The 27552-nt window shown below is 33.9% G+C and overlaps 2 protein-coding genes across 4 annotated transcripts in view; both read right to left on the reverse strand.

Annotated features, from left to right (window-relative positions):
- The window catches only part of LOC129942510 (dynein beta chain, ciliary), a 64053-nt gene extending 47313 nt beyond the window's left edge, over positions 1-16740 (reverse strand). For all 3 annotated transcript variants that reach the window (XR_008781049.1, XM_056051492.1, XM_056051491.1), the window contains exons 1-17: positions 15663-16740; positions 14870-15379; positions 14694-14782; positions 12501-13109; positions 12203-12437; positions 11949-12146; positions 11653-11891; positions 11094-11593; positions 10738-11027; positions 3196-3284; positions 2917-3131; positions 2640-2857; positions 2174-2350; positions 1518-1892; positions 1278-1451; positions 649-921; positions 146-175 (exon numbers count right to left, since the gene is read on the reverse strand). Coding sequence is in view for 2 of the 3 variants with exons in the window: in XM_056051492.1 (XP_055907467.1) it covers positions 146-175; positions 649-921; positions 1278-1451; positions 1518-1892; positions 2174-2350; positions 2640-2857; positions 2917-3131; positions 3196-3284; positions 10738-11027; positions 11094-11593; positions 11653-11891; positions 11949-12146; positions 12203-12437; positions 12501-13109; positions 14694-14782; positions 14870-15379; positions 15663-15818 (4377 nt within the window). In the remaining variant the exon portion in view is untranslated. The remainder of the gene's footprint in view (positions 1-145; positions 176-648; positions 922-1277; positions 1452-1517; positions 1893-2173; positions 2351-2639; positions 2858-2916; positions 3132-3195; positions 3285-10737; positions 11028-11093; positions 11594-11652; positions 11892-11948; positions 12147-12202; positions 12438-12500; positions 13110-14693; positions 14783-14869; positions 15380-15662) is intronic.
- A 1158-nt stretch (positions 16741-17898) lies between these two features.
- The window catches only part of LOC129940787 (dynein beta chain, ciliary), a 32343-nt gene continuing 22689 nt past the window's right edge, over positions 17899-27552 (reverse strand). Inside the window, exons 24-26 of the mRNA XM_056049265.1 lie at positions 19053-21818; positions 18803-18997; positions 17899-18283 (exon numbers count right to left, since the gene is read on the reverse strand). Of these exons, the coding sequence (XP_055905240.1) occupies positions 18184-18283; positions 18803-18997; positions 19053-21818 (3061 nt within the window). The 3' untranslated portion in view covers positions 17899-18183. The remainder of the gene's footprint in view (positions 18284-18802; positions 18998-19052; positions 21819-27552) is intronic.

Genomic DNA, 27552 nt, shown 5'->3' on the forward strand with positions numbered 1-27552 from the left:
GGAAAAAGACAGCTCAAAATATGTTATCTTATGTATATCTCTAGAGGTTAATAATTAATTATATGCGTAACTACTGTTCAGTTAAGTTTATTGTGTTCAATGATATAATTTTTAATCCAATATTTAATTTAAAAAAAAAACATACCAAATGTTGTATTCCATGTAAATTTGTCAGCTTTAAAAGAAATTGATGACATTTATAGTAATTTGACAATATTTAAGTACATATGTACATAAATCTTGCTAGATAAGAACATATTTATTATAGATCCAAGAGAGATTGCGAATGATAAAAATGCGTTGAATATTTGTATGCGTGTATTTATTTATCTTGCAATAAGATTGATGTATGTAGATGTGTATTATTATTTCCCTTATTTTTATTATTAACCATATAAAATTACATCTACACACAATTTTTAATTTTAAAACAAAACAAAAATTTAAACATAGGAATGTGTTAAGAAAAGCGCATAATACTAATACTATTTTTTAAGCACAAAATAAATCGATGACAGAGAAGTCAAAAAATTTGACTTAACTTAAGTTTTCGAAAATGATTAATTGATTTTACTCTGTTCTTAATCTGCCGTATATAAATGTTATAACAAAACTGAAACACATGATTGTCAGTATTGAGCAACTTACTTTGGTACAAATCATCAATTCCATCCAATGTCTCTCCTTTATTGCTGGGTTTTGAAGTTCAGTTATTACGCGTAAAGATGAAACCAAATCCTTTAACAAGGACACGATATATTCGTACGGTTTCCAAGTTCGAACACTTTTGTTAAGGTTTCTAAGCTCTCTAGTAAATTTCTTACATTCGTTTTCCACATCATCAGTGTCGACAAGGCACCACGGTGTTGATTTCCAATCAATTATACAAGACTCAATTACATAAACAAAATCCCAGAGATGCTACAATAAACAAAAGAGGAAATAATAAAAGGAATAACATATTTTCTTAAGAGGTTTTCAATAAAAATTCTCTGATTTCTAGTAATGTTGTCTTGAAACTAAAAACTTATCAGCCAAATTTAGAAGCATTGACTTCGATACTCTGACCACATGCAGATATTAAAAAAAAATAAAAGCACAAAGTAAGAATTCAGATATTGGGAAACTGAAAAGTTTTTCTCCGATCAAATAATTTTAAAAAATGCATTACAGAATCAATGCCAACATGATTTTTTTCATGGATACACGATTTAAGTTTTTGTATCCATCTATAAAACTCTGAGTGAGCAACATATACGTTGAATGAACTTATGTACTTTGACCCTTTTTAATTCAGCCTCACATAGAACAAGTTTTGAGTCATCAGAAGTTGTTATTTCTAAAAGTCTTGCACAATGCAAAATCCGCTTAAACGACCTTTTAAATTCGCCCAAACGTCTGTTCACAGCGTCACAGATTAAGTACACTCTATCACATGGAACGGAAAAAAACTGAAATAAAAGCGTCAGTTTTTCTCATGAATAAAGAGTTTATTCCATAAACAACCCAATATTTACCTCTATCATCAGGAATGACTCAAAAAAGTTGTTTGCATGACTGTTAAAAATTTCCACAACACTTCGAATAGCATTCTTTTGGTACTCTCTAACCTCCGCTAGAGCATCAATTTTGGAGTCGGCAGTGTCTTTGAGCGTCTTCCATTTAATTGGCAAATGGTCAATGTCTTTAAGCAAACCGGGATCGAAATCCATGTTGTTTGACTTGAGCAGAGTTATAATTTCCTTAAGTGGCTTAAAAATGTTATTAGCCAAGCATTCCCGCTCCTTGATCTCGAATCCTATTGACAATGTCTCTAATAAAAATCGGAAGTCCTTCAATTTGATGGGGAGTGATAATGTTTTTATACCGGAAGCAATAAAATTCTCCAGCTGCTGTGGTTGCAAAGAATTAAAATCTAACTTACTGAAAAGCATTGGAATACACTATTTAAATTGGAATTATATCAATAAATGCGTGAAATAGATTATTTTATTCTACTGGAAAATTGTTTATTTATGTTTGTTTGACATTGTACAATACGATTTTTGCAAACAAAATGATGCCGATGCAATTAGCGAAAAAGTGTCAATACAAACAATCAATAACCGAATATTTCACAATCCAATCTACACCTAGTTCAACCCTGTTTACATTGCAAGCAACATTTTCCTACCTCTAGCGTGTCCAGCACATATTGAAGCAACCATTGTTTGAATGAATTAGCCCATTTGCAAGCGTGATTAAGCAGAGCATGTTTAAGCGGATTGACGTCGATTGCCAGCCAACCGTTGATTACATAACATCTTTCAAAACGTTCGATATCCTCATATATGTCATTGTAATGGTCAATCTAAACAAATTGAATAAAAATGACATTAGCTGAAGAAAGTGAAATTGGGGAAAAAATTTTAGATTTATAAGATAAATAAGTTTTAATTCTAATTTACCCACACATTCTCACTTTAATGTGAATTTATTTCTTTATATATTTATTTAAATATTCTATAGGTACAATGTAGAACTGATTTCGCTTTAAAAAAAATGCTTTCTTTAAAATAGTTAACAACAATTGTTGTAAAGCCCTTCAATAAAATGTTTTGAATCTAATAGATTACATTAATTAGGTTTTCCTCGCTCACCTCTTTTTTAAAAGCTTCAAGAATTGCATAGCCATTTAGAGAAGGAGAATTGCCACAGCTTTCTAATTTGATATTGGTTAAGACATCAGTCATTGATTTAGTCCACAGAAATTCCATTTTGTTAAATTGTTCAGCAAAATGTTTGGCTTCTACGATGGTTATTGACGTTTTATTGATGATATCACATACGTATTGTTCAAATTTTTCAGTATAATCAACTGTAACCTCAAACCGTATAAATATCATTATTGTATATAAGTACTAAAATTTGTATTACCATTCTCTTCTAATACTGTAGGGACACTAGAGGCTGCATCAAAAATATTGTTTATTAAACTTTTTATGGTGAGTATTACACTTTCGCCGGAAGTTGTATCAAGAGGAGGATTGAATACAACACTGGTATCAATTAGTTCCAATTTGACTTCAAAAATTGGATTTTTTTCTATTTTAATGTCATCATAGGTCATTTCTGCTATCAAATTTTGTAAACTGCAATCGTTTAAATTAATAATTGTTACAATAATTTTTAATATGTGTCTCTTTTTTGGCTTACCTTAGTTCAATCGAATTATAAATTTGGTCTTTAATCAAATTATTTATAAATCGTAGATAATTATCGAAATTCGTTTGGAAATTTGAATGCTAAAAAAAATAAGGAAAAACAAGCTAGACATTTTTTTTTTTTTTAATGCCAGACAATATTTTGGAGCTGAAGTTAGAAATGTAAGTTATACCAGGCAGGAGTCTAACTCAGTAGTTCGATTCTAAAGTAAGATAGAATTCTGAAAATATATGCTTTGTTATTGAAAAATCGGAAATTGAAATATGTTTAGATAAATTCGATCAAAAGTCAGAAATGTTGTCTATTTTTGTAGATCATTTCTGAAATATTTATCAATTAGAAAAGTGTAGTTTTATGCTGTTTGGAAGTTATGGCTATATAGCTATCCTATACTGATTATCAACAAACAAAGGAATTGTGTGTTTAACTTTTTGTTGAACTTAGAATGTCAGTTTTTGCTGATACTGATTGATTTGGAAAGCCAATTGAGATTATGAACGCAAATAAATCTCGAACAGTCCTGTTATACGGTGCAGAAGCATGGACTATGATCAAAGCGGATAATAGGGTCGTTTTTAGAGAAAAGTTCTTTATGCGATCTACGATCCCGTATGCATAGAAAGGGAGTGGAGAAGAAGATTGGACGACGAGTTGTACGGGCGACTTAGAATTAGCCAGAAGGGCTAACAACTAAGATGGCTGGTTCACGTAGACCGCATGGAAACCAATGCTCCGGACCGCAAAATGTTCAAATCTACAACCATAGGACATCACAATATACGAAGAACTTGAATCAGGTGACGCGCAAAAAAATTAAAGTGACCTCACCCAACCTGGAGCTCGAAACTGGAGACATCTAGATAGGGATCGAGCTAGATGGAGAAGTTTGTTGGGTGAGGCTCTTGTTCACACTGGACACTGTAGCTTAAGTAAGTAATTAAGTTTAAATTTCAGAATAAAGCAAACACCAAAATTATACACGAAATAATGTAGTTTTTAATAAATATGCATGGAAATTAGATATATCCCTTTTTAAATAACTTTCAGGCTGTGTATATTATGGACAAAATGCTTTTTAAAATAAAACAAAATTTTTAAAGAAATTTTGAAACAACATCTCAATTTTTTTAATACCAGGACCATTCCTCGCACAAGTGTAGACTAAGGTTTATGTTTTTCGTATTTACAAACAGAAAACAAATTTTATTTTAAAAGTGAAATGAAGCCATTAGGAAATATAAATTTACTGATTTGATTTGTTAATTTTAGGAATCATTTTTTTTAGCATTAAAATTTTGTTGTATCTTTATAACATGATTTAAAGTCATTAACAAATAGGGGCATAAAACTCAAACATTTTTTTTAACAAAACTTAATAAAAATAATATGCACGAATGGATCGCACGAACTTGCTCCCGTATGCAAAGAGTCTGTTTAAAGTACCTATATAAGATTAAAAAATATACGTGTTCAATATGTTTTGTCTTCAAAGATATAAATGTCATTTGACTTGTCAAAAAAAACCGCGCTATTCATCCCAAGACACAATTCATTCAATGAAAAATACTTGTAAGCATACTATGTACTTAACGATAACAATTGTTTGTGTATTCAAGTTGTTCGTTCAAAGCATTTTCCTTTGGAAAGCTTTATTTTAATTTAATATAAGAAGAACCAGGATGAAAAGTAAATTATCTGAAGATAAGAAAGAGGCAGAACATGTATGTTTAAATTGTAAAGCGATCGCCTATTGGTTGTGTAGTTAGGCAGGTGTCTAAAACGAATAAAGATATTTGATTGGTGTGCTCAGCTTTATGCAGATAGGTAGATAAAGATAAAGACATGTTTATGATGATAATGAAGGAATTTTATTGGTAGGTAGAATAGAATAGAAAATATATATACTCGTTCTGGGCCGTTTCTTAAACTTGTAGTAAGTATTTATTCTTTTATATAAGCAAATGCAAGTAAAATATGTGTGAAACAAGTTTAGCCGTGGCATGATGGTTAGTGCGTTGGACTGTTGGACTGATTGGGGAAATCAACATAATAATCCCAGAGGTAATCATCTTTTTAATTTGATGAATCTTAACAGCGTTGAATATGGCGTCGACCTGCTGGCTACCGAAAAGCCATCGTATCCAAGAAGCGGCTCCTTTCTGGATCTTTTGCTGTACGACACTAGACTGACAGTAACAGACAAAGTGGGTAATCACCCTCGAAACTGCTTACAGACAGTCGAGTACGACAGTGATCACTGCGGACTGGCTGCTGTAATGCAGATTCCGAACGAACGCGTGGAGTTGGAGGAATACGTTGCAACGCACTCTTACAATTACAGTAAGATGCGTTGGCCTCGTTTCACCAACGCCTTAGCGAGAGAACTTCGTTCGAGTGACATAGCCCCACCAAACAACAGAAACCTGACAAATACAGAAATTGACCAACACCTACAACAGATGGACGAAACAATAAAACGTACGATGGAACGGACAATCCCAAAGTACAAAGAACGGGAACAAATGGACGCTTACAGAAACGCGACAATTGATGCACTACGTAGGCACAAGAGTGGCTTACTAACAAGACTCAAAAACTTGCATAGACGACTTACAGACCCACGCGACTTGGAGGTTAGGACACTGAAATCGTCAATAAAAAATGTCAATCTGTTGATTAAGGAGAACTACAGGCTATCAATTAACAAGTACTGGGACCGCAAGATCCGGTCAGTTAATTCGAGTGACCCTAGTATGTTCCCCAAAATCAACAAGATATTCAGGAAAAAAAACGATAATGACCTTCCGTGTCTTAAACTACAAAGAACTGAAGAGAACAGAGACGTACTCAGGACAGCGCAAATAGATCCAGAGGAAGCCATCTTTGACGATGACTTTTACATAATTGAAGATCCGAAGGAAAAAGTGGAGGCGGTGGGAGCTGCTTTCCAGCAAGTGTACAAGGTGAATGTTAGCATTCGCCCCAACCACGACCTGGAAAACAGAGCCCTACTTAATCACTTTTACCTCCGTAATGATATCACACATTGGCGATCTGAGAACCGCGGTTTCATGCGGTTCAATGACGATTCCTTGGCAAATGCCATAATCGCCGAGCAAACGGGACCAAGTCCCTTGTTAGTGACGAAGGTTGAGCTTCAACTCATCTTCAATTCAATAAAAAATAAAAAGTCAGCGGGTGTCGATGGTATATCCAACGTTGTACTAAGACATTTACCGACGGAAGCAATCGACATTTACACCACACTCTTCAATAATGCACTGAATAATGCATATTATCCAGTGCATTGGAAGACCGCTGTGGTTCATCCTCTCCCGAAAAAGGGAAAGGACAACTCCAACCCGTCAAATCTTCGGTCGATAAGTCTTCTTCCGAGCATCAGCAAAGTTTTCGAAAAAATCATTAATAGGGCTTTGACTAAGTGGGCTGCGGACAACAAAATAATTCCGGATAAACAGTTCGGGTTCAAGGCGGGTCATGACACAATTCATGCTGCGTCTAAACTCGTTTCTGATATCCAATGGAATAAATCAAAACAACAATGCACAGGTGCTGTCCTGGTTGATTTGGAAAAGGCCTTTGACACCGTATGGTTAGAGGGTCTTTACTTAAAATTGAGCAGGTTTGGCATTAGCAAGCCATTGTTGTATATACTTTATGATATGCTTAACGGTAGAAAGTTTGTTGTCAAAAGTGGCAATGTAACTTCTACCACAACATTCTCAATTAAAAATGGTCTTCAACAGGGAGCGGTGAATTCGCCGATTCTCTTCAACATTTACACCAGCGATCTGATAGGTAGTCTTACAAAGGCAATTGCGTACGCCGACGATCTAATTGCGTACAGAACGGCCCGAAAGGTTGAGGTTATTAGAATTCTCTTGCAGCGTGATTTCGACAAGATTCAGCGATATTGCGACGACTGGAAACTGAAAATAAATGTCCAGAAGTCAGAGACAATTCTGTTCCGGACTCCGTTGGCTAGGGCCACGAGGGATACGTGTAAGAATTGGCGCAAGATGGTCATCGTTGATCTTCACGGGCAGCCATTGGCGAGCAAAAGTGTAGTGAAGTACCTCGGTATCTGGTTAGATCAGTATTTATATTTCGACAGACATATAAATGCTGCTCTGACCAGGGCCAGAGGAGCCTTCGCTCTGACGAAACGGCTGTTTTTTAGCAGTCGGCTTGACCCCAGAGTGAAGGTAATTTGCTACATGGCCCTCATACGGCCAATGATCGTGTATGGTTGTCCTGTGTGGTTCAACGTTGCTCCTTCCCAGATGGAGAAGTTTCGGGTGTTCGAGCGGCAGTGTTTACGACGCTGTACCGGCTTATATCGAACAGCCGAATCTTCTTATGTGCATTATTATTCAAACGAGGTCCTATACAACGGGGCTCGAATCAACAGAATTGACAATTTCGTGATAAAACTCGTTCGAGGTCACATTGCAAGAGCTATGTCTGCGACCAACAATTTAATTTTCGGGGCGTTCTATCCGAACGACGAGTATTTTGAGAGTGCACGCTTGAGCGGCTTCATTCCCCCAGAGGCATTCCTCTTTTTAGATAGATGCGGTCTGATACAGGATAGATTGGCAGTTCCGTTAATCTACCACGTCAGACGAAGAACCGTGGATAGGCGACTCCTGTACAATCGGGACGTCATGGCACAAGGCGGAGCAGAGCTCCTTCGGTTCAGTAGGGCTGTGTCCGAACGGGACCGAACGGATAGGGTGAAGCAGGAGAACCAGTTTTGGTGGCTTCAATCGGCACTTGATATTGGGTAGTCGGGATGGGGCTTTAAGCCTTGGCCGGCTTACATACTTGTTTTATAGTTTTAGGGTTTAGTTTTAAGTAGAATAGGCATGGTGGCACAAAAAAAAAAAAAAAATAAAAAAAAATTAAAAAATAAAAATAAAAAAAAAAACAAAAAAAAATTAAAAACAAAAAAAAACAAAGAAAAAAAAAAAAACATGGAATAAAAAAAAAAAACATACAAAAAAGACAGTAAAATATAAAAACAAAACACGTTAGATTTGCTGCTGTGGTTGTTCTAGTTTTAAGTAGTTTATAGGTAGAATAGGTAGTTTAAGTTAGTTTTAAGTTTTATTTAAGGACCTTATTTTAAGTAGTTTGTAAGTAAAAATAAAAAAGGTTATTGATATTAGTTTTTTTCAAAATTTTCTAATGAAAACAAAACAAATAAAATTTAAATTGAAGTAAAATATATCTTAAGGCCGAAAGGCATTAGTAATTAGTGTTATAGTTTAGCTTAGAGTGTCCGTATGGGACCATTAAGTTAGTTGTAAGTTTTGGATAATTTAGGCTAGTTTTATGAATTTTTGTCTAGCTTTAAGATAGGTTTAAGATTGAATTAAATAAAAATGAATTGTAAAAAAAAAAAAAAAAAAGTGCGTTGGACTGTCGTGCAAGGGGTCTTGGGTTCAATCCCTGCCTGTGCCACCTTAATTTAAAAAAAAAATTAATTTTCGCGGGTACTGCCTCTTGCGAGGAAGTGACGATTCCTTCAAGAGTAATTCTTGTCATGAAAAAGTGCTTTCTCAAATTAGCCGTTCGGATTCGGCCTTAAATTGTAGGTCCCTTCCATTCCTGACAACAGTACTCGCACACAGGAATGGTTGAGAGTTGTAAGTCACTAGGCCCTGGTTCACAACGGACTGTTGCGCCACCCCATTTGATTTGAAGTAAAATATGTGTGAAACAAGTTTATTCGTAGAGAATAATATTTTAAAATCATATATACAAAGGCACTAAGATAATACTTCTTGATAGACACTTTAAAATAAATTGTTGGTTAAATATATCATATTCGTTAATCCGATACATAAAAATACATAAATATGTACAAAATGCATTATTTGGATATAAGATAGGAATTTAATTACAATTTTGTCAAAATAATGCGCTCTTTCGGTCTCATGCACGCTTAAAATAATAAAAAAAAAACTATTTTAAGATTCAAAATTTTACATGAAAAATAAGTTTGCCTTCAAAAATATGCCATTTTCTAAATCGAAAAATCCTTGATTTTTCAATTTTTTTTATTGAAAATCTATAGAGCGTTTTTTTTTTTAAATTAATTTTTTATATATAACATTTTTCACTTTTGTTCTAAAAATATTTTTCGTATGCGGTTGTTTAGTGATTGTAAATATACGATTTATACATTTGAATTTCGTAAAATAATTTTGACCCGTTTTTGAGATATAGAATTTTGAAAAAAAACTCAATATTTTTTAAAAACCCAAAAAATAAAAAATTACACTTTTGATAATCTAATTTTGTTGAGGCAATATAAGAGCTTATTCAAAAAAAATTAATGGTTGATAAGTCGCTGGGAAAATTAAGAAACAAAATATCGGTTCTACGAATGGAACCTTTCCTGAGCAATATAAAAATATGATTTTCTTATTAAAAGAAGCCAAGTTAATAAAATTTTAGAGAGAATTAAAAAAAATCTATCGGTTTGTTTTTGAGTAAATTCAAATTTTTGACCAAAAAAATTGTATGGGGGCCACTGTTAGTTGTGATCTTAAAAAAAAATGAAAAAAAGCTCCTAACGCGAACCTGCTTAAAACCTTAATTTCCAAGTTTGAACTTAATCGACCCAATGGTTTAGGCTGTAGGAGCATGGAAAGACAGACAAAACAGAATGAACAGAATCGCGGGAGCCAATTTTTTCGACTTCTCGTGTTCGAAATTTTGCACGAATGCAAAACTTGCTATATAGTTCCTATTTGTCGCAAGTAAAAAATCACCATTTTAGGTCAACTCAATTGACAACTCAAAATTGAACCTAAATATGAGCTTCTAACGTGTGAGCTTTTTTTTAACTTCCCATAACAAGTTATTTTAATAGGTCCGAATTGTCGAATTAAAAATTTTGACATTTATCGACGTTTCCGTACATCCGTACGTATACGTATGTTCAAAAAGTTTGTTTCGTCGTTCATAGCTCAAGAACCAGGAGAGATATCGATTTCAAATGAATGTTGTTATACCGATTTTAAGCAATACAAATCGACAGACGGGATGGGAAGTTATCAGTGTTGGGTCGCATCCCAGCCTCTTTTCGGAATTAATACCTATTAGTTTTAATACAAACTTCGAGATCTTAGAATTAAATCTCAAAATTAAGAAAAATAAACTATTTAAACTTGTATGTATGATTTTTTATTTTGTGTGTAGGAAATTCGCATAGGCAGTAGGCATACTAGTTTGTTAAGTAAAAATTAAACTAGTTCTTCACTGAACACTTACATATACACGTACATTTAAAATGACAAACTAAATAAGGAAACATAGATTTTATTAATATATGTAGACAATTTATAAATATATAGAAAATTTGCATTTTGACGTACTTAAGCCCCATAAATCTTAAAAAGAAGATGTTAAACTTATAAGTGTACAACTACATACATTTAAAGGGCTGCTTAAATTTTTTGATGTCAATAAAGTCTTTATTTTCTTTGGTTTAAATCTTACCTCACTCTTGAGATATTCCTTTGAAGAATTACTGAAAAGGCTAAAGTTTTCTTCAATGAGGCCATTCACAATTAATTTACTTTCATCACAACGTTTTTTACGAGATTGAAATCGATCCTTTTGTAGTTGTGAACTCAACGTGCTTTTTCCAAATGAAGACCGTTGATAAAGAGGTTCAGTACAGCAGTTGCTTATAACTTTTAATAATTGTTCTAAATTATGTTGAGTAAGAAAAAATCTTTTGTGTAGTGACGACATTTTTATAAAAATGTTATTCACAAGTTCATAATCTTTATTAAAGAAATTAAAAATTTGATTTAATTTGGTTTATTTGTTCCAATAGCTATTAATCTTACCATACGACTTCCAATTTACAGAAACACAAGACAGCTCAATGAGATCGTTAACGTCAACTAGTTCATCAAAAATAAGACTTAACTCACAGGACCTGGTAGAATTAATTATCTGGTTGTAGAAGTCTTCAATTCGCATTAATTTAATGCTTCTTTTCCACACATCACTACGCAAACTATAAAGTCCAAGGCTTTTTGAAGTCAGAAAACTATCATTTACATCAATGCTTTTTAAGAACTTCACGTTTTTGAGTGCTATAAAAATATCAGATGGAAGGTTTGCTAATAGTCGTCGAGACGTTTGGCCGGGTGTTAAAGTGTAAACTGGGATGTCATCCTTAATTATCCATCGAAAGATTGGCTCATTCAATGAGCATTCAATTTTATCATCTATGGACTCTAGCCAGTCATGTAATGCTTTCGAATAAATACCTTTCAATTTGTTCAACAAAGAGTCCCGATCTACCTTTATTTGTGTATACTCATTATTGGTAGAAAGAAACCTTTTAAATAGAATTTTTGTTGATAAAGAACGTAAACAGGATAGTTATTCTGCCCATACCTAGCGTTTTCAAAAACATCATTGCACAGTAACTCAGTCCGTTTTTCAATTTGTCGAACCCACACTAAAACAGCTGATAACGAAGATAAATTGAGTTTTTGTGGTATTTGAACTTCATTTGCATTCAATGTCAAATTTTCCAACTCTTCCTTCAAAATTTTCAAAATTCCAGAATAAATCTTACAAAGCTCATTTCTAATAACCTTCCTTTGAAGAAAGTCCCTAAACATTATAACCAACTATAAAATTCATTGCTTTATGTAAGTGTATCATAAAATGGAAATAACCAAATGCACCTTTGTGATTTGTTCAATATTGCAGCAATTTGAAAAAGCTCTTATTAAAATTGTTGCCAAACGTTTTTCTAAAATGTCAGTTTTGTAGAAAAAGGCATCTTGTTTCATGGTATTTTTCTTATGCTTGGGATTTGTTTTGTTCAGGTTAATTTGTTTTTGCGACCAATCAGACAAAACGTCTTTAAAATCATAATGAACCTAGATCACACAGAATTAAGTTAAACAGCAGCAAAAAAACACAAATTCCTGCTCACTCTCAAGAGTTGCTCTTTGAAGTATTTGCCATGCATCCCACCAATTTCTAATTTTTCCAGGCATTGGAAGCATGCTGCCAACTGAAATATGTTTCTTAATTCTGAAAGTTGATTGAGAAATCCATCCAATCGAACGAAAACTTCATCGGCTGAAAACTTCCACAGATCCGATGAGTTATGGAAGTTTCCCGAACCTCTGCATGAGTATTGGTTTTTATACGCGCACATTTTCATCCTAAAAAAGAGGAAAATTACTAGCTGAATAAAAACTTTAATTTAAAAACATATATTTATCTACTTAAAATATTCCAGTATGTTGACGGTGTAAGTTATTTTTGAAAGCCCTTCATCAGCCTCAGCTTCGCTCTGCAACAAAATTGCAAACTCCAAATCCTCACTAGCCCTGTACACCAACATATTACATATTGATTTCAAAAGGACAGTCATCCTTTTTAATGTACAATAGTAACGAGAATTTGTCCAAATTAAATGAATTGTGTGGACCAACGGCTCTACCAGATCCATGGAATTAATAAAATTGACCGCACTGAAGGCTGTGGTCTGTCGCATAATCGGACTGAGCCATAAAGTTATATCTTGGGCCTCGTTGAGTGCTATTATTAGATCTTTGAATATTTTATGAAAGGATTCTGAATAAACTATTGACCCGAAGCGCTCGAGGGTTTGGACAACAGCTATGATGGCTGGGGACTTCATTTGCTCATAAATATCTTGCAAATGTAATTTTCTGTTATTCCAAAAGGATACTTCGTTGGAAGGAAGTAAATTATCGTTATTATTAATGCCATCGGATTTAACACTCAGGATTTCATTAATTTGTGTTGTCCATTTTATAATCATTTCTTCGAATGTGTTTTGAAATTGCTCATGAAATGCAGATGTCTCGCTGAAAAATAATTTTAATTGTTTATTATATATTTACGTATAAGTAAATTAAATTAAATTGTTGCGATTTTAGCTAAAAAGGTTTGCTCGCAGAGGTATGTTTTTTCGAAATCGTTTGGGACTTACTTAAAAAGCTTATCTACAGTTTTCCATAACTATAATTCTTGTTCATTTGTGTCTTTGATGTTCAAATAGTAGACATATGCATTCAAGGGGAAACAAGCGTCAATCAACTTGGCGTGCGAAACTGGAGACAGCTACCTAGGGACCGAGTTGGTTGAGGCCCAGTTTCGCCCGGGACAGTAGCGCTACCTTAAGTAAGTTGTTTGTATCTTAATTCTAGGGCTGGTTTCGTTATAGTCAACATAAATGTCCACAATTTTATTCTCCTTAGATTTAAATAGAGGGTACAACCAAGGGCGGATCAAGACTTTATATGAGGAGGGGTCTCACACTTAACATAAAGAAAAGTTTTTGGGCACCACTGAGGAGACCGACAAAATTTTAACAGCTTAATATGTTTATCTTTCCTAACATTTTTATTTTTAAAGTTATTAGTTTTAGTCTTACTATCTAATGGACGACTCTCTACATAAGAAATAATTCCAAGATTAAAACAGTTTTTTAGATTGTTGTGTTAAAACGTAGCTTTTCCCAAAAATAATGCATTTCGCTCTGTAAATGCAAAGAATGCTACAAGAATATATATGGAAAAAAAACGGAAGAAATTTGATCTTTTTTCCTATAAGAATAAAACAGTGTTTAATGAGAAGAATAATATCGTTTTTTTCGGCGTATATTCTTGTGACGAAATTTCCAGGAGTCTATTAATACTACCATTTTCAGTCAAATTCTATAAAAGTACTGTGTTTCGTGAACCTTTTGCACATATTTATATACAAAATCTTAAAATTGGAGAAAGAATTTAAAGAAATAGATGCAATGGGTACATATTTTCTAAAAAAAAAAACAGAGGTAAAATAAGTTTGGGAGAAACTATAAAAACTATAATATGCCACTCACAAATTACACGTGGCGGAATCTCTATCTTCTTACTACAATTTTCGAGATCCAAAGCTTTTGAATAGATATGAAATTTTCATTATGTTTTTAAATAAGCCAATTGTTGTAAAGTGTAACTTTTGCTCAGAATACATAGCTGGGTTCCCAAAATCGTGTGAAATGAAATTGAAATCTAAACTGAAAATTGAGTAAAATTGTGTTCAGAGTTCTATCATTCCATCGATTCTAAAACTTTGCATACTTTTCGATAAATTTAAGCAGCTGACATATTATGTACATAATATGTAAATCATATCATTCGGTAGAAAATTAAGCTGACATTTTGTATAATTTCTGATCTTTAACTATAAATTATTATCGGTTTTTCTATGGATTGTGTTAATGTGCATTGCAGCTAGAAGTTTCCAAACATCGGTTGAAAAAAACTAATGTTGCTAGTTGCTGATGTTGACACAGTCAAAAATAGCCTTGATTTTTGAGGAACGTTTGTTTCGGTAGAATTTAGAGATCAAATTGTTACTGATCCAATTAAAAAATAATCATACTCAAAAAAAAAACATACCCATTTTCAATCCCGTCTCTTAACTCTAAGATTAAAAATGATGGAAGCAGAAGCGAAAGAATCGTTTTATTGTTTGTTTTCCCCTTTATCTAAAAAAAAACAAAAGAAAAGATTCAAAAAGTAATAAAGGAAATTGATGCAACCGAAAGCTAATACAGTCAAAAAAAATTACTGACCTCTTGTACTTTGTTCAAGATGCCCTTCGTTTGATCATTGAGATCCTGGAATACTGTCTCAGGCCATAGTTTCTTATTAAGAGAATTGCTAAGTAATGGAATGTAAATTTGTTCCAGCAATACAGCCAAAGTTTCCACCTTACTATGCATAGGTAAATCACCAAATAAAATATCATTATGGAAGTTATGCACTGTTACGACCAGTGACGCCCTTTTTAAAAAAAATACCGCTTTACCGCGTGGTACACCATCCAAAGCAGAAAAACTACTTCCGGGCAATGGATAAGTGATGTTGTTAGTTGCATTCATGGTCGAAGCTACTGTTCCTGAAGATCCAGTAATGGCAATGCTTACAGCTGTCTCTCTGAACATTTCGGCACCAGAGTTTAGTAAAAAACTTGCCCGTCTGATGTCGCTTAGCGAATTCATTGGAACCAAAAATCCGGCTGGGTTTATTGTAAAAAGCAAAACTCTACTATTTGCGTTATTAAGCCAATCAAAGACAACGAACTGGAAAGAGAAAACTTAAACAATCGTTTAAACCAGGAAGCTATGATTTTACTGCTATTAAATGAGAGTTACAAAAAAGCTATTTTCATTGTATATTCATTGAAAGATACATACATACATATATCCACTTGTACGTATTTATCTGTATATAAGTACACGTAATCTTAAGATACACGGTTTTCAAACATAGACAATTACTAGAGTTATCCACAACAAATAAATAAAAAATTAAAAACAACTCTAAAAATGGCATTTGCCTTGCAACAGAACTAAAACAACTTACCTTAAAACTTGCCTTTCCTATCATTGTCTGCCACTTTTCTAGATTAAGTCCCATTGTCGTTAATGTGAATGAAGTTATCTTATCCAGACGAGCATCCTCAATCTTATTTTCCGAACCTCCAATTCCGTCTGAACTCATTTGTCCATCGTCAGCCATTCTTAATAAAATGTATGTATTCAAATTAGTCCATACAAAGTCGTTTTCTATTATTTTAACGGTTGTATAACTCTCATTTGCCAGAGCTGACTATTGAGGTATTTTTCCTTAAACCGATTAGCACCTTTATAAACTGAACACTAAATGCGATTGGCTTGTAAGAAATGACCATGGTTATAAATTTACAGCAAATATGCACTTTTGTATCGATCAAACGAAATATACTTTTGCAATTAAATACACCACCTTGCAATTATCAGGGCACCTAATCATTTAATAAATAGGAAATCGTGTTGGGATATCTGGTGTTGAATTTAAAAAAAAAATAAAAAAATGTACGTATAGTAAATGATTCTAACCTTTAGAGGGCTTTCCATGAAATTACATCAAATAGAAACATCAATTTTTGTATTTGTATTAACTTAACCTTGGTTTGAAAAGCCTTATCATAAATAGTTATTAACATTATTTCTGGATAAGAAAGAATTAGTAACAGTAACAGGTAACGAACAAACTGTACATACAGTCCCTGGCCATATTATTAGACACACTGCAGATTTTTATAATTATTAGATGATTCGCAATATTTTTAATGTTCAAGAATGGATGTATGGTTACATTTGTATGCAAGATAGAGCTCCAGCTACACACCCCGGTCCATAAAAACTTATTGGAGGAAGAAAACATTTCTCTGTTGGACTGGCCGGGAAACAGCATCGATATGAACCCAATTGGAAACGTGTTGGAGCTGATGAAGAAGGAAGTAGCTAAAGATGCGGTCACTTATTAAAAAGTAATTCACGTCTGGAACCACCACCCACAAATGCAGAACACAGTCAAATCATGCGTTGACAATATGCCACGCAGGATTGACGTTCTTTTTAAAGCAAAAGAAGGTTCAACAAAATATTGAAAAAAATTACAAAAATAACAACAACAAAAACTGAAAACATTAATTGAAAAAAAATTACTTAAATCTATTGCTTTATTTCTAGGAAGTAGTTTATTTTCAGCATGCAAAATAATTTCAATGCATTACAATATTCTAAAACCTAATTATAATGGCAGGAAATTAAGATTTATTATAAAATATAAAGTGCGTCTAATAATATGGCTAGGGACTGTATGCATGCAAAATTTGTACAGTATTTAACCATCTTTAAGAAGAAAATATAACTGGTATGGTTTTTATTTTTTGTTCAAAATCAAAAAAAAAATTACTCTTTAAAATTTTACAAATTTTGGATCATAATATTTGGGTTAGTTAATGTTTTTACAACCAATTCGTTTAGAAAGTTCTATAAACTCTTAAACTCAGTTTATTGAAAAATTGGAACTCGGTTGAGTCCGAACTCATTTTTTTATCAAGTTCTCGAGCGTTTGAACTCTGATTTGAAGTCACCAAATTTTTTTAATGTCCAATAATAATAAATTGGTAGAAAATAAAGTTATGGACGTGGAAGAGTCCAGCTCACGACAATTTTTATTAAATATGTATATTTAATGCATTTAAGTTTTAATGTTTAAGTTCTGAACTAAAAGGCTACAAAAGCGAGCATAAATCCCTATGACAATTTGTCACGCGATAGAATGTGAGAAAAAAAAGAGAGAAGTTTATTGTGCGTTAGAACTTTGTTTTATTAAACCGATCTAATTCCTTAAGACTGTTTTGACGCACAAGACAGCAAGCTGCTAGTTCATAGCAATAAGCAGTTAACAAATATCGGTTGAGGAATATTCTGGTGTGGAAGTATAGTTTCCAATTGTGTCTTCTAAGTTTTTGAAGGAAAGTTGTCTTATTGGAAGCGTTATAGAGAAGACATTAAATGTGTTGAAATATAATTTTATCAATACCTTGTCCGTTACATCAAATACAAACTAGAAGCTGTAACTCTTTGAGAATTAAGTATGTAAGGTTATTTCTTTCAAGTAAAACTCCTACTGTTTTAACCTTCTCAAACAACTCACAAAATCGCAATGTAGAACACGTATTTAAATTTACTTCGTTTTAAGTTAGAAAGTAAATGAAATTGATAGCGATAAAAGTGAATTTCAGAACTCAAACTTATTTTTTAGGTCGATATCAATTTTTTTTCTATTTTGGAACATAGCTCTTTCTGTATTTTTCAAATCACATAATATTTGTATTAAGAACATTTGAATGTACGTTTTGAGACATAAGAAATAAATTTAAGGCCGTACAAACCTCGAAAATTGTAGATGTTAATGTAGTAAGATACAATTTTTTAATAACTAGTGAAATAATTAAACAAGCAAAATAATATAAGAATTCAATTATCTGTCAGCTAAATATAAAAACTTCATATATGGATGAAAACATATATTTGCATTGTCTTTTTCTTCTTTATGTTTGGAGAAGGAGACAAACACCAGCAAGAGTCCATTTCGCAGCCTTTTCTTTGGACTTCAAATTGAAAGTCCACACAAATGTTGGCCCTCGCATTCTGAGTCATTCAAGAGGAAATGAGTTCGATTCCAACGTATCGAGATTTGCAGCAACATCGCCAAATAGCCCGATTGAATTTTTTCCATTTAGTTTTGTTTGGCAGCGTAAATGGTTACCCAAGAAGCATGCAGGTAGTTTTATGAAGACATTCAGTAGCCATCGAAGGACAGAGCCAGTCCAATGTGATGAAATAACGAAGTGAAAAATGTAAGAATTGTTGGAGTTTTTGAAGCACGTCCGTTAGAAAGCACCAGAAATCATCCACAAAGAAAAGAACGATATGAAAAGAATGGAATTGAATTCAATTTATGATTGAGAAAACCTATAGAACGCCAAAGAACACATTCTATAAGATATCAAGTATATAACAATATGGTCTTTGAACATTGAAGACTTAAAATCATCGAATGCTCTTGAAGGATAACCAATAAAGCGATATATGTATTTATTTAAATAGATTGCTAGTCGTTTATCCATCACATTTTCTTCACCTAAACACAATTGGTACATAGCTTACCGTATCTTATAGACAGGACATTCGTAGATATTTTTCGTATCCTGTTTGTCTTGTGTGACAGCCTTTATAAATATCACTGGCACTGCTGGAAAAAGTTCTTTCATAAAAGCTGTGGCAATTGTTCCCATTTGAGTATCCCACCGGGCTCCTTCCATAAACAAACCATTTATGTAAGCTCCCTCTCTAGGTGGAGCACTAAAAAATTAAATCAAAGTATTATGTGTATAAATTTATGTTTTAATAATATTACTTTATTTCTTCTTTTCTTTTTTTGGTTACATCACAATTGAGGCACATGCGATCTAATGGCCATTCGTTTTTGCGGGCAGTCTGTTGCATAATGGCAGTTAAAAAGCTTTGTGGATTGAAAAAGCCACCTAACCAAACAGATGATGGCATCTTGAAATCCGCTACCCATCCTTCAAGTTCCCTCAAGCGCAACATCAAATCGGCAAACCATGATTGAAGACCCCATAGACTTGGGTAAGCTAATTTGGTCCAGGATTCTGGAACTTGGTCCATATAAAGTGATTGCATGAGGTTCTCCATTTCAGATGAAATAGTTAGCTCTCCCTTTAAGCCTAATTCGAGTTCCTTAAGAGACCTAAAGATCTCTCGCATAAGAATGTTCATCCGTTCACATTCCTGGAAGGCTACAATTATAAATGGGTTTTTGTCTTCAACCCTTGCCATTAACTCATATACATTGAACTGCTGAGGTATTTTATCGAGTAGATCTTCTAGAGTTGCCTTCACAATATCGTCCTCAGACTGCTCCGCCCCTCCTGAGGACCCCGTACCAACAGGCATGCGTGGTTGTAGCTCAAATACTATGCGGAATAGACGTTCAGATACGGTGGTTAGGAAGCCAATTTCAGCATTTAAGTGCAATCCATACAAAGTAGGGCTCTCAACGGGAAGATTTTCGTCGATGTACTCATGATACCCGCTGTATCGCAGTATTCCAGGTGCGGGAAAGCCCTCACAATACTCTAACTCACCATCAACTAATTCCTGCTGCATAAACTCTTCCAGATATGTTCGACAAAGTCTACGGTCCCAGTCGTCTGTAATATGACCTCCATACATAATTTCTCCAAAGAGGTATCGTAAATCTTCCCATGGAACTCTACTGTTTGCTTCTAGATAGTTATATAACACATAGACACATATTGTCAAGTCACCAACATTAAATGGATACACTCTATTCCATCCCTGAGGCCCGAATTTTCGTCGCTCTGCTACAACGGCATGAAAATAACATAACGAAAATAGAATTGCCTTAAATTCAGTTTCCTTGGAACACATTTCCAGTGTTTCATCGCTAAAATTATCCAAAGCCTTATGTATATTTGCTTGCATTCCGGTAGGTGGTTCGTTGGTTATTTTAATTGCTGATTCAAGAATGGCTTGTGGCAGTATGTGATATGCAGGATCTGCAGCTGGCTCGGCACTCAAAAAAAGCCTATAATCTTGGTGAACATTAATTAGAGTACTCTCTATCTTCTTTTCAAGACTAGGTAGCCACCGAGCTACCAGGTGAATGTTTTGCAGAATGACCCAATGCCCACTTTGAGATGCAATTTCCATTGCGTTCTCAGCTACGACTTCTTGCCCTTGTCCCAGTGATACGCTGTGAAAATTTTCGTTGTCAGACTTGAATCCAAGTATCTTGCCTAGTTTTTCAACATCCTTAAGAGGATCTACTCCTGGGGATAGGACAAAAAAAATGTGAGTTTCTGGACTCGATTCTTCAAAAGTTTTTGAAAATTCCATCATTCGATTTTCAGTATACTTCGTGCCAAGTTTCTCCTCAATAAAAACTTTTATCGCATTTGACATTCGATCTGGCCGCAAACACCGCATTATGCAGAGCCTTTCGATAGCAGATTTATTTTTCCATTCTCCAGGAAATTTTTCGGACTCTGGACATTCTGCATCTATAAATTTCAACCACCTTTTCTGTGATGTTTCAATGTCCTTATCGAGTCCTCGAAAAGCTTCAAGATTCGAGAGAGCCTTAATACCTCCCCAAGCAACATTAGAAAGAAAATGAATTTTGGATGAAACATTTGGAGAGTAAGGAAACCGGAGAAGAAAATCAACTTCAGTAGCTTCTATTTCTCCAGAACTAAGGAGTATCTGTATAGCGACTTGAGTCAAGAATATGAGTTTGTCAGCTTCGAAGAGCCCACGTGAAACATAAACAAAACTATAAAAAGTAATTGAATCTATTAAGTTTTCAACTCGCTCTTTAACTTTTTCCGCTGGAATCGATTTGGAAATGGCATTCGAGAATACCACCGTGTATGCTTTTAAAGAGAATTGATAAATAGGATTTATCTTACACAGATCATTCAAAATAAAATAAATAATTGACGCCCTTTGAGAAGCTGGTCGGTAGTGCTCACGAGCGGAATCAATTTGTACAGCCGTTATCTTAGCCTCAGCAACCTTGACTTCTATTTCTTCAGCTGTTTTCTTCGTCTTTTCTAGATTCATAACGAGAGTTACGTCTTGTAGGACGTTCTCGCCGGCAGAAGACAGTCGCTGGAGTAAATCATCTTCTAAAAACTTCAAGGTTATCTTAAACTGATTCTGCTGCTGTGTTAGATTTGCACGCATTACTTCGAGATCTGGACGTTCAGCTTTCACTACTTCAGCTAGTAGTTGATCCTCTAGGCCATCGCGGGTAACAGTAAAATTAATTAAAGTTGTTTGTGCTTGAATCTCCGGTTTATAGTGAGGATTTGCTAATTTAGTATGCAAAACTAATCGAAAATTAGCATTGAAATCGATTTCCTTGTCGCCCATTTTAAGGTACTTTCCCTTTTTAATGAGCATACGCCCGAGCAATGGATTCAGAACTGCATCAATACTCTCGCCGATATTTTCAATCAAAAGAACATTTCCGTTGCTCACTGCACGTTCCACAACATCTAGGTAGCCTCGCTGGGTTAAACGTAAAACTACTAGGTTGTTATGGTACTTTTGTTTGACCCATTTGATGCCTTGCCTGCATGACGATAAAAACCAATCAAAATTTTAATTTAAAATTAGGAAAATCAGAGTATGGTTGTTTCGTTTGTGAATAAATGGGAATTTGACCTGGGACATCATCACGTCTACTGGAATATATTTACATAGGTGTATATGAGTTTCGTTTATAACCACCAATAAAAACAGGTTGGAAATTTGAATATTAAAAAAAGACTTCTTATCCTGTATTTGCATTATGAACTTAGAAAACACTAATTTTAGTTTATAAACGAAAACTTATAAATGTCTTACGCCTAAAATATTTGAGCTCACAGGCAATAATAAACAGTGAGGTATGTATGGGGGGTAGTTATCCATCTGCAATCCCTCTGCTTAGCTTCACTCTAGGATTTGGGGTGGGTGCGCTGTTGAGTGTATGCAAAGTTTCTTTGCATTTAAAGAAACTGGATTTGAAGGAAACCTTGCATACACACAACCTCACAGCTACCTCTAAAAAATATTGTAGTGAACCCTAGCAGATAGGTTGCAGGATGCCACCATTGATATTTCACTGTTTTATAAGTCATAATGCTAAGTTCTCACACTGTGATAAACAAACCATTTTGTTTTATTACTGTTAAAATATTAGTTTTTATTTTATGTTTTAAATACTTAATAAGTAAAAATGTTGAATAATTACTTTGCTTATTTCCTTGTTTGTAAACTTAAACTTGCTTAGTTATGATCTTAGTATGCATCATTGTAAGCTTACTCTAAATAAAATATATTACAGTTCTTTGAAACAAGTGAAAGAAGTCAGACGTGGTTTCTTATATTGCAACAGGTTATGGGCCCAGTTGTGTTTATGATTTTTTTTTGAGAATCACGTGCATGTACGAATTTTAAATTTAAAGTTTAATCAAAAGCTACAAATTTTCGAAGCATCGAAAATTCTGTGTAATAAAGAGAAGCATAAACAATTTGCCGACGCACGATTGGTATTTGGGAAAATTTGCTGCACATAAAATTGCATTTTTTATACATTTGGTAATAAATTCATATACGTACATAACTGGTAATTTTATCACATACACACTTAACTGGTCATTGTCATACGGTTATCTAGATCTCATTGTGTTTGACCGTTAACATTATTTTATCATCATGTCATCTGATAACAGTGAAACAAAAATTGAGAAACTAATTAATGGTGATCAGTGGAAATTTCAGATAAGAATCATTTTGAGTTCATATGATGTATTAAAATATGTGACAGGAGATGAAGCTAAGCCTACTGAAGCTGAAAAATTAGGCTCAAAAGTTTTAGCCACCTCAATTTGTCCACAACCACTTTTGCATATCATGAATTGCAAATCCTAGAAGGAAATGTGGTACAAGCTTTATACTGTTTATGAGGTAAAGTCAAAAGCGAGTATCCGCATGCTCCAGCAGCAGTTTTACAGTTTCAATAAAGATCCGAAAGACGATATTGCTTTACATATTTCCAAGTTGCAGGCTATTGTGCAACAGCTTGCCGATATAGGAAAAAAGGTTTCTGATTAGCCGATATAGGAAAAAAGGTTTCTGACTCGATGGTCATTACGAAAATACTCATGACCTTGCCTACTTCATTTAGCCATTTCTATAGCGCTTGCGAATCTACAGCAACCGATAAGCAAACCTTAGCGCATCTAACGAGTAGATTAGTTCTTGAAGAGGCGCGTATTATTTCGCAAACCAATTTTTCTGAGCCAGGAGGAAGTAGTGCTTTTATAGCAAACAAACAATTTACACCCAAAAAGTTTTTGAACAAAAGTAGACAGAATTCAAAGCCAGGAGGATGTTTCTTTTGTAAAAGCGTAGGGCATTGGAAGAATGAATGTCCAAAGAAAAAGGAGAAACAGTTTGGTGGGTCTAATTTTAATGAAAAAAAGGGAATGCGTTTGTTTGTGAGGCGATGTTGTCACAAGGTGATGCTCGAGCTGACGAGTGGTTCCTGGATTCTGGAGCGAGTGACCACATGACCAGTAGGAAAAAGTGGTTCCTTAATTACAAACATTTTGATAAGCCTATAATAATAAAGATAGGAGATGGAAATACTATTAATGCTTATGGCAGAGGGGACATAAACGTATTGTCTTTTAACAATGTTAGCTGGGAGAAGAATCATTTGGCTGATGTTTTATATGTTCCAGATATTCACCTTAATTTATTCTCTCTAAATTGTGCCTTAGATAAGGGTCTCCGCTTATCTTCGGATAATTTAAAATGCAAGGTCGAAAGATGAAAGTTTTGCGATCTGATAATGGCTTAGAGTATACAAATCAAAAGATTTTAGTGGAAAACTGTATCGTGCATCAAAGGACTGTACCTTATACGCCTGAACAAAACGGTCGTGCAGAGCGTGAAATGCGTACCATTGTAGAAGCAGCTCGAACAATGATTCATGGTAGAAACTTAGACATGAAACTTTTGGCTGAAGCAGTAAATACTGCAGTTTTTGTTCTAAACCGAACAGGTTCAAGTCCAATCAAAGATAAATCACCGTATGAGCTGTGGTATGGGAAGCGAGCCGGTATAACAAACTTTCAAGTTTTTGGAACAGATGTTTTTGTTCAAATACCCAACCAGAAGAGGCGAAAATGGGACCGAAAATCTAAAAAGGGTATTTTCGTAGGATATGGTGACAATGTAAAAGGGTATAGAATATATTCACCCGAAAATAACAAGGTAGAAATATGTCGTGATGTCCGGTTTCACGATTGGAAGGTCATGGTTAATCATGAAAAATTGTATGGTGTTTTTAATAATGATTCTCATGAACAAAGTGAATCATCTTTGGAAGAGACTGTTCCGGATTGTAAGGTTGATCGGAGTGGTCATGTTGCTGCTGAAAAAGAAAAGCCTACGAATGGTGATGTTGTTGATGTTGATAATGATGTGATGAAGTCTTTGAAGATTATTTTGAAGAATTTGAAGTTGAGATGAATGATGCAGATAAACAAGAAGCCCGAAGGAGCTTTGTTAGTGACCGATTGAGAAGTAAGACCAGGATTGCTGAAACTGATGCGAACTTTTGCATGCAGGAAAGCTTTGCCTTCTTAGCGGAATCTTGTTTACCAGTTAGTTTTGAAAATGCTATGCAGTGTGAAGATGCAGCTAAATGGAAAGAGGCTATGGATGAAGAAATTGTTTCTTTGAACAAAAATGAAACCTGCGGGTTTTGATGGATTTACCTGCTGAACGCAACCTAGTTAATACCAAATGGATTTTCACAATCAAGAATTCAACTGAGAATGAAGGTAAGAGATATAAGGCACGATTAGTGGCTCGTGGCTTTAGCCAGCGGGGGGTGGATTACTCTGAAACATTTAGCTCTGTGGCTAAATTCATTTCAATTAAGGACAATTTTGGGTATAGCAGCATCCAAAAAACTCCACATTAAACAGATCGATGTCAAAACAGCGTTTTTATACGCTGATATCAAAGAAGAAATTTATGTTCGACAACCAAGATATTATGAGGATGGAAGCACTCGAGTTTGCAAGCTTCAAAGGAGCCTGTATGGACTAAAACAAGCCGCTAGATGATGGAACCAAACATTTACTAAGTTTCTTAAAACGTTTAATTTTCGACCATATGCTTTAGATCCATGTGTTTTTGTAAGCGATGAAAAAGATAGAAAGGTTATTTTGGCAACTTATAGATGATGGTTTGGTTTCGTCAACGGACAAATACAAAATTTTGAAGTTTTGTGAGCATCTTAAACTTAACTTGGAAATAAAGGTGTTTCCTGCCAAACATTTTCTGGAATTGGGGATAAGGGGATTTCGGGACGGGTCTATTCACATAAATCAATCGCAGTATGTGAAACGTTTGATTGAGAAATTCAATATGTCAGATGCAGTACCTGTGTCTATTCCAGCAGACACATCAGAAGTTGGGAACTTTTCAGAAAAGTCATCTGAAGAGATAAATTTTCCTTTTCGACAAGCAGTGGGCAGCCTTTTGCATCTGATGGTGGCTACACGTCTGGATATAAATATGTGCCAAAGCAAAACCAAGTGGCCGATATTTTAACAAAACCATTTCCCAAAATAAATTTCAACGATTTCGTTCTATTATGGGAGTTATTGCAGTAAATAATACTAATTCATTTTTTTTGTTTGAATTGTTGAAAACATTATGAATTATTTTTCTTTTAAAACATTATTAAAAGGGGGAGTGATAAAATATTAGTTTTTATTTTATGTTTTATATACTTAATAAGTAAACCCTATGTTGAATAATTACTTTGCTTATTTCCTTGTTTCTTTTATCTCCCACTTTCTCTTGTCTTATAATATGTAAACTTAAACTTGCTTAGTTACGATCTTAGTATGCATCATTGTAAGCTTACTCTAAATAAAATATATTACAGTTCTTTGAAACAAGTGAAATAATTTAGACGTGGTTTCTCATATTGCAAATAAAATATAGGCAAGCATATTTGTTACGTTTGTGCGGTAAAATTTTAAACTCGAAATGTCAAAATGTTTGAGAATGACCAAATGTTGAAACACATGACATCTTTTGGGTGATTAGTCCAACTAGTGATTTGGGCGTTATAAAATAAAATTGAGAAGTATTTATTTCGAGCTTTGTGGCATTTCCTTCCCAAAAAGTTTTTAGAAGGAGTAATTTTTGGGCCATATGATAATATTTTAATATGCTTTTTTATTGTTCAAAGAAACTGAACTCTTCTAAATATATTATTTAATAAGGAAATGCCTAGTTGTTAATACGTATAGGTAACATGTTTTATTTATCTGCAAAATCGTAACATCTATGCATAAATATTGAAAGTCCCAACTGCTCTGGCGACGCTAGATGAGTTCCATTTTAAACTATTTTATTTTCCGCACCGAACACTAGTTTGTTTTTATTAATTTATGACCGCACCGAACTACAACCATCAGTATCAAAGCTTTTTCCTACATTATTATTTGTATATACAGATAGTACATTATACCACCCATCCCAGGAGACAAGAGATAGAGACACACCATAGGAAAACATACCATGTGTCGTGATGACATTTCTATATTTTGTTCGGTTCCTGAAAACAAAAATTTGAGTGAGGAAATATCATAATAGCGAGGTGAAGTGTCAGTTGTACGATGGGTGTAAAACAGTCTTCTGCCTGTTAATGAGTATTGCCTGCATATCTATATTTTTCATTTCCGATCTTTTTTAAAAAAAAGTATGGAAAAATAAATTATGCGCACTTTTAAACGCCTTGAAAATTCAAATTTTCTATTAGAACATTTATTGAATAATGAAAATGATAGTAGGTACTTAAATTTGCTCAGTTTTAACTTTCTTTCTAAAATATGTTAAAAGGCCAATAAAATTTGCAGTTTAATGTTTCAGTTGTTTTTTAAAAGAAGGTAATTTAAGTCCATTGACTATTTTATTATGTTTAGATAACTAAGTAGTTACATCCATGTTTTGACTACAAAAAACAAAAAAGAGTCTGGGATTCGACCACCACTGGTAACATCCCATTTTGTCTGTCTATTTGTCTTACTTAAAACTTTAACAAAATATTCATAACAATGTTTTGCGTGATATAAATAATTTGAAGCCAATATCTGTCGTTGTTCTTTTAATAATTGAGTCGAAAACCATTTCTTTTAGGTTTTTTTTGTTGTTTTTTGTTTGTTTTTGTGTTCTCTTTTCTAAAATAATTAGCTTAAAATGACCAACAATATTTTGCATATGCTGAAATA

Source organism: Eupeodes corollae, chromosome 1 (assembly GCF_945859685.1).
Source record: "Eupeodes corollae chromosome 1, idEupCoro1.1, whole genome shotgun sequence".
NCBI classification, from domain to species: Eukaryota; Metazoa; Arthropoda; class Insecta; order Diptera; family Syrphidae; genus Eupeodes; species Eupeodes corollae.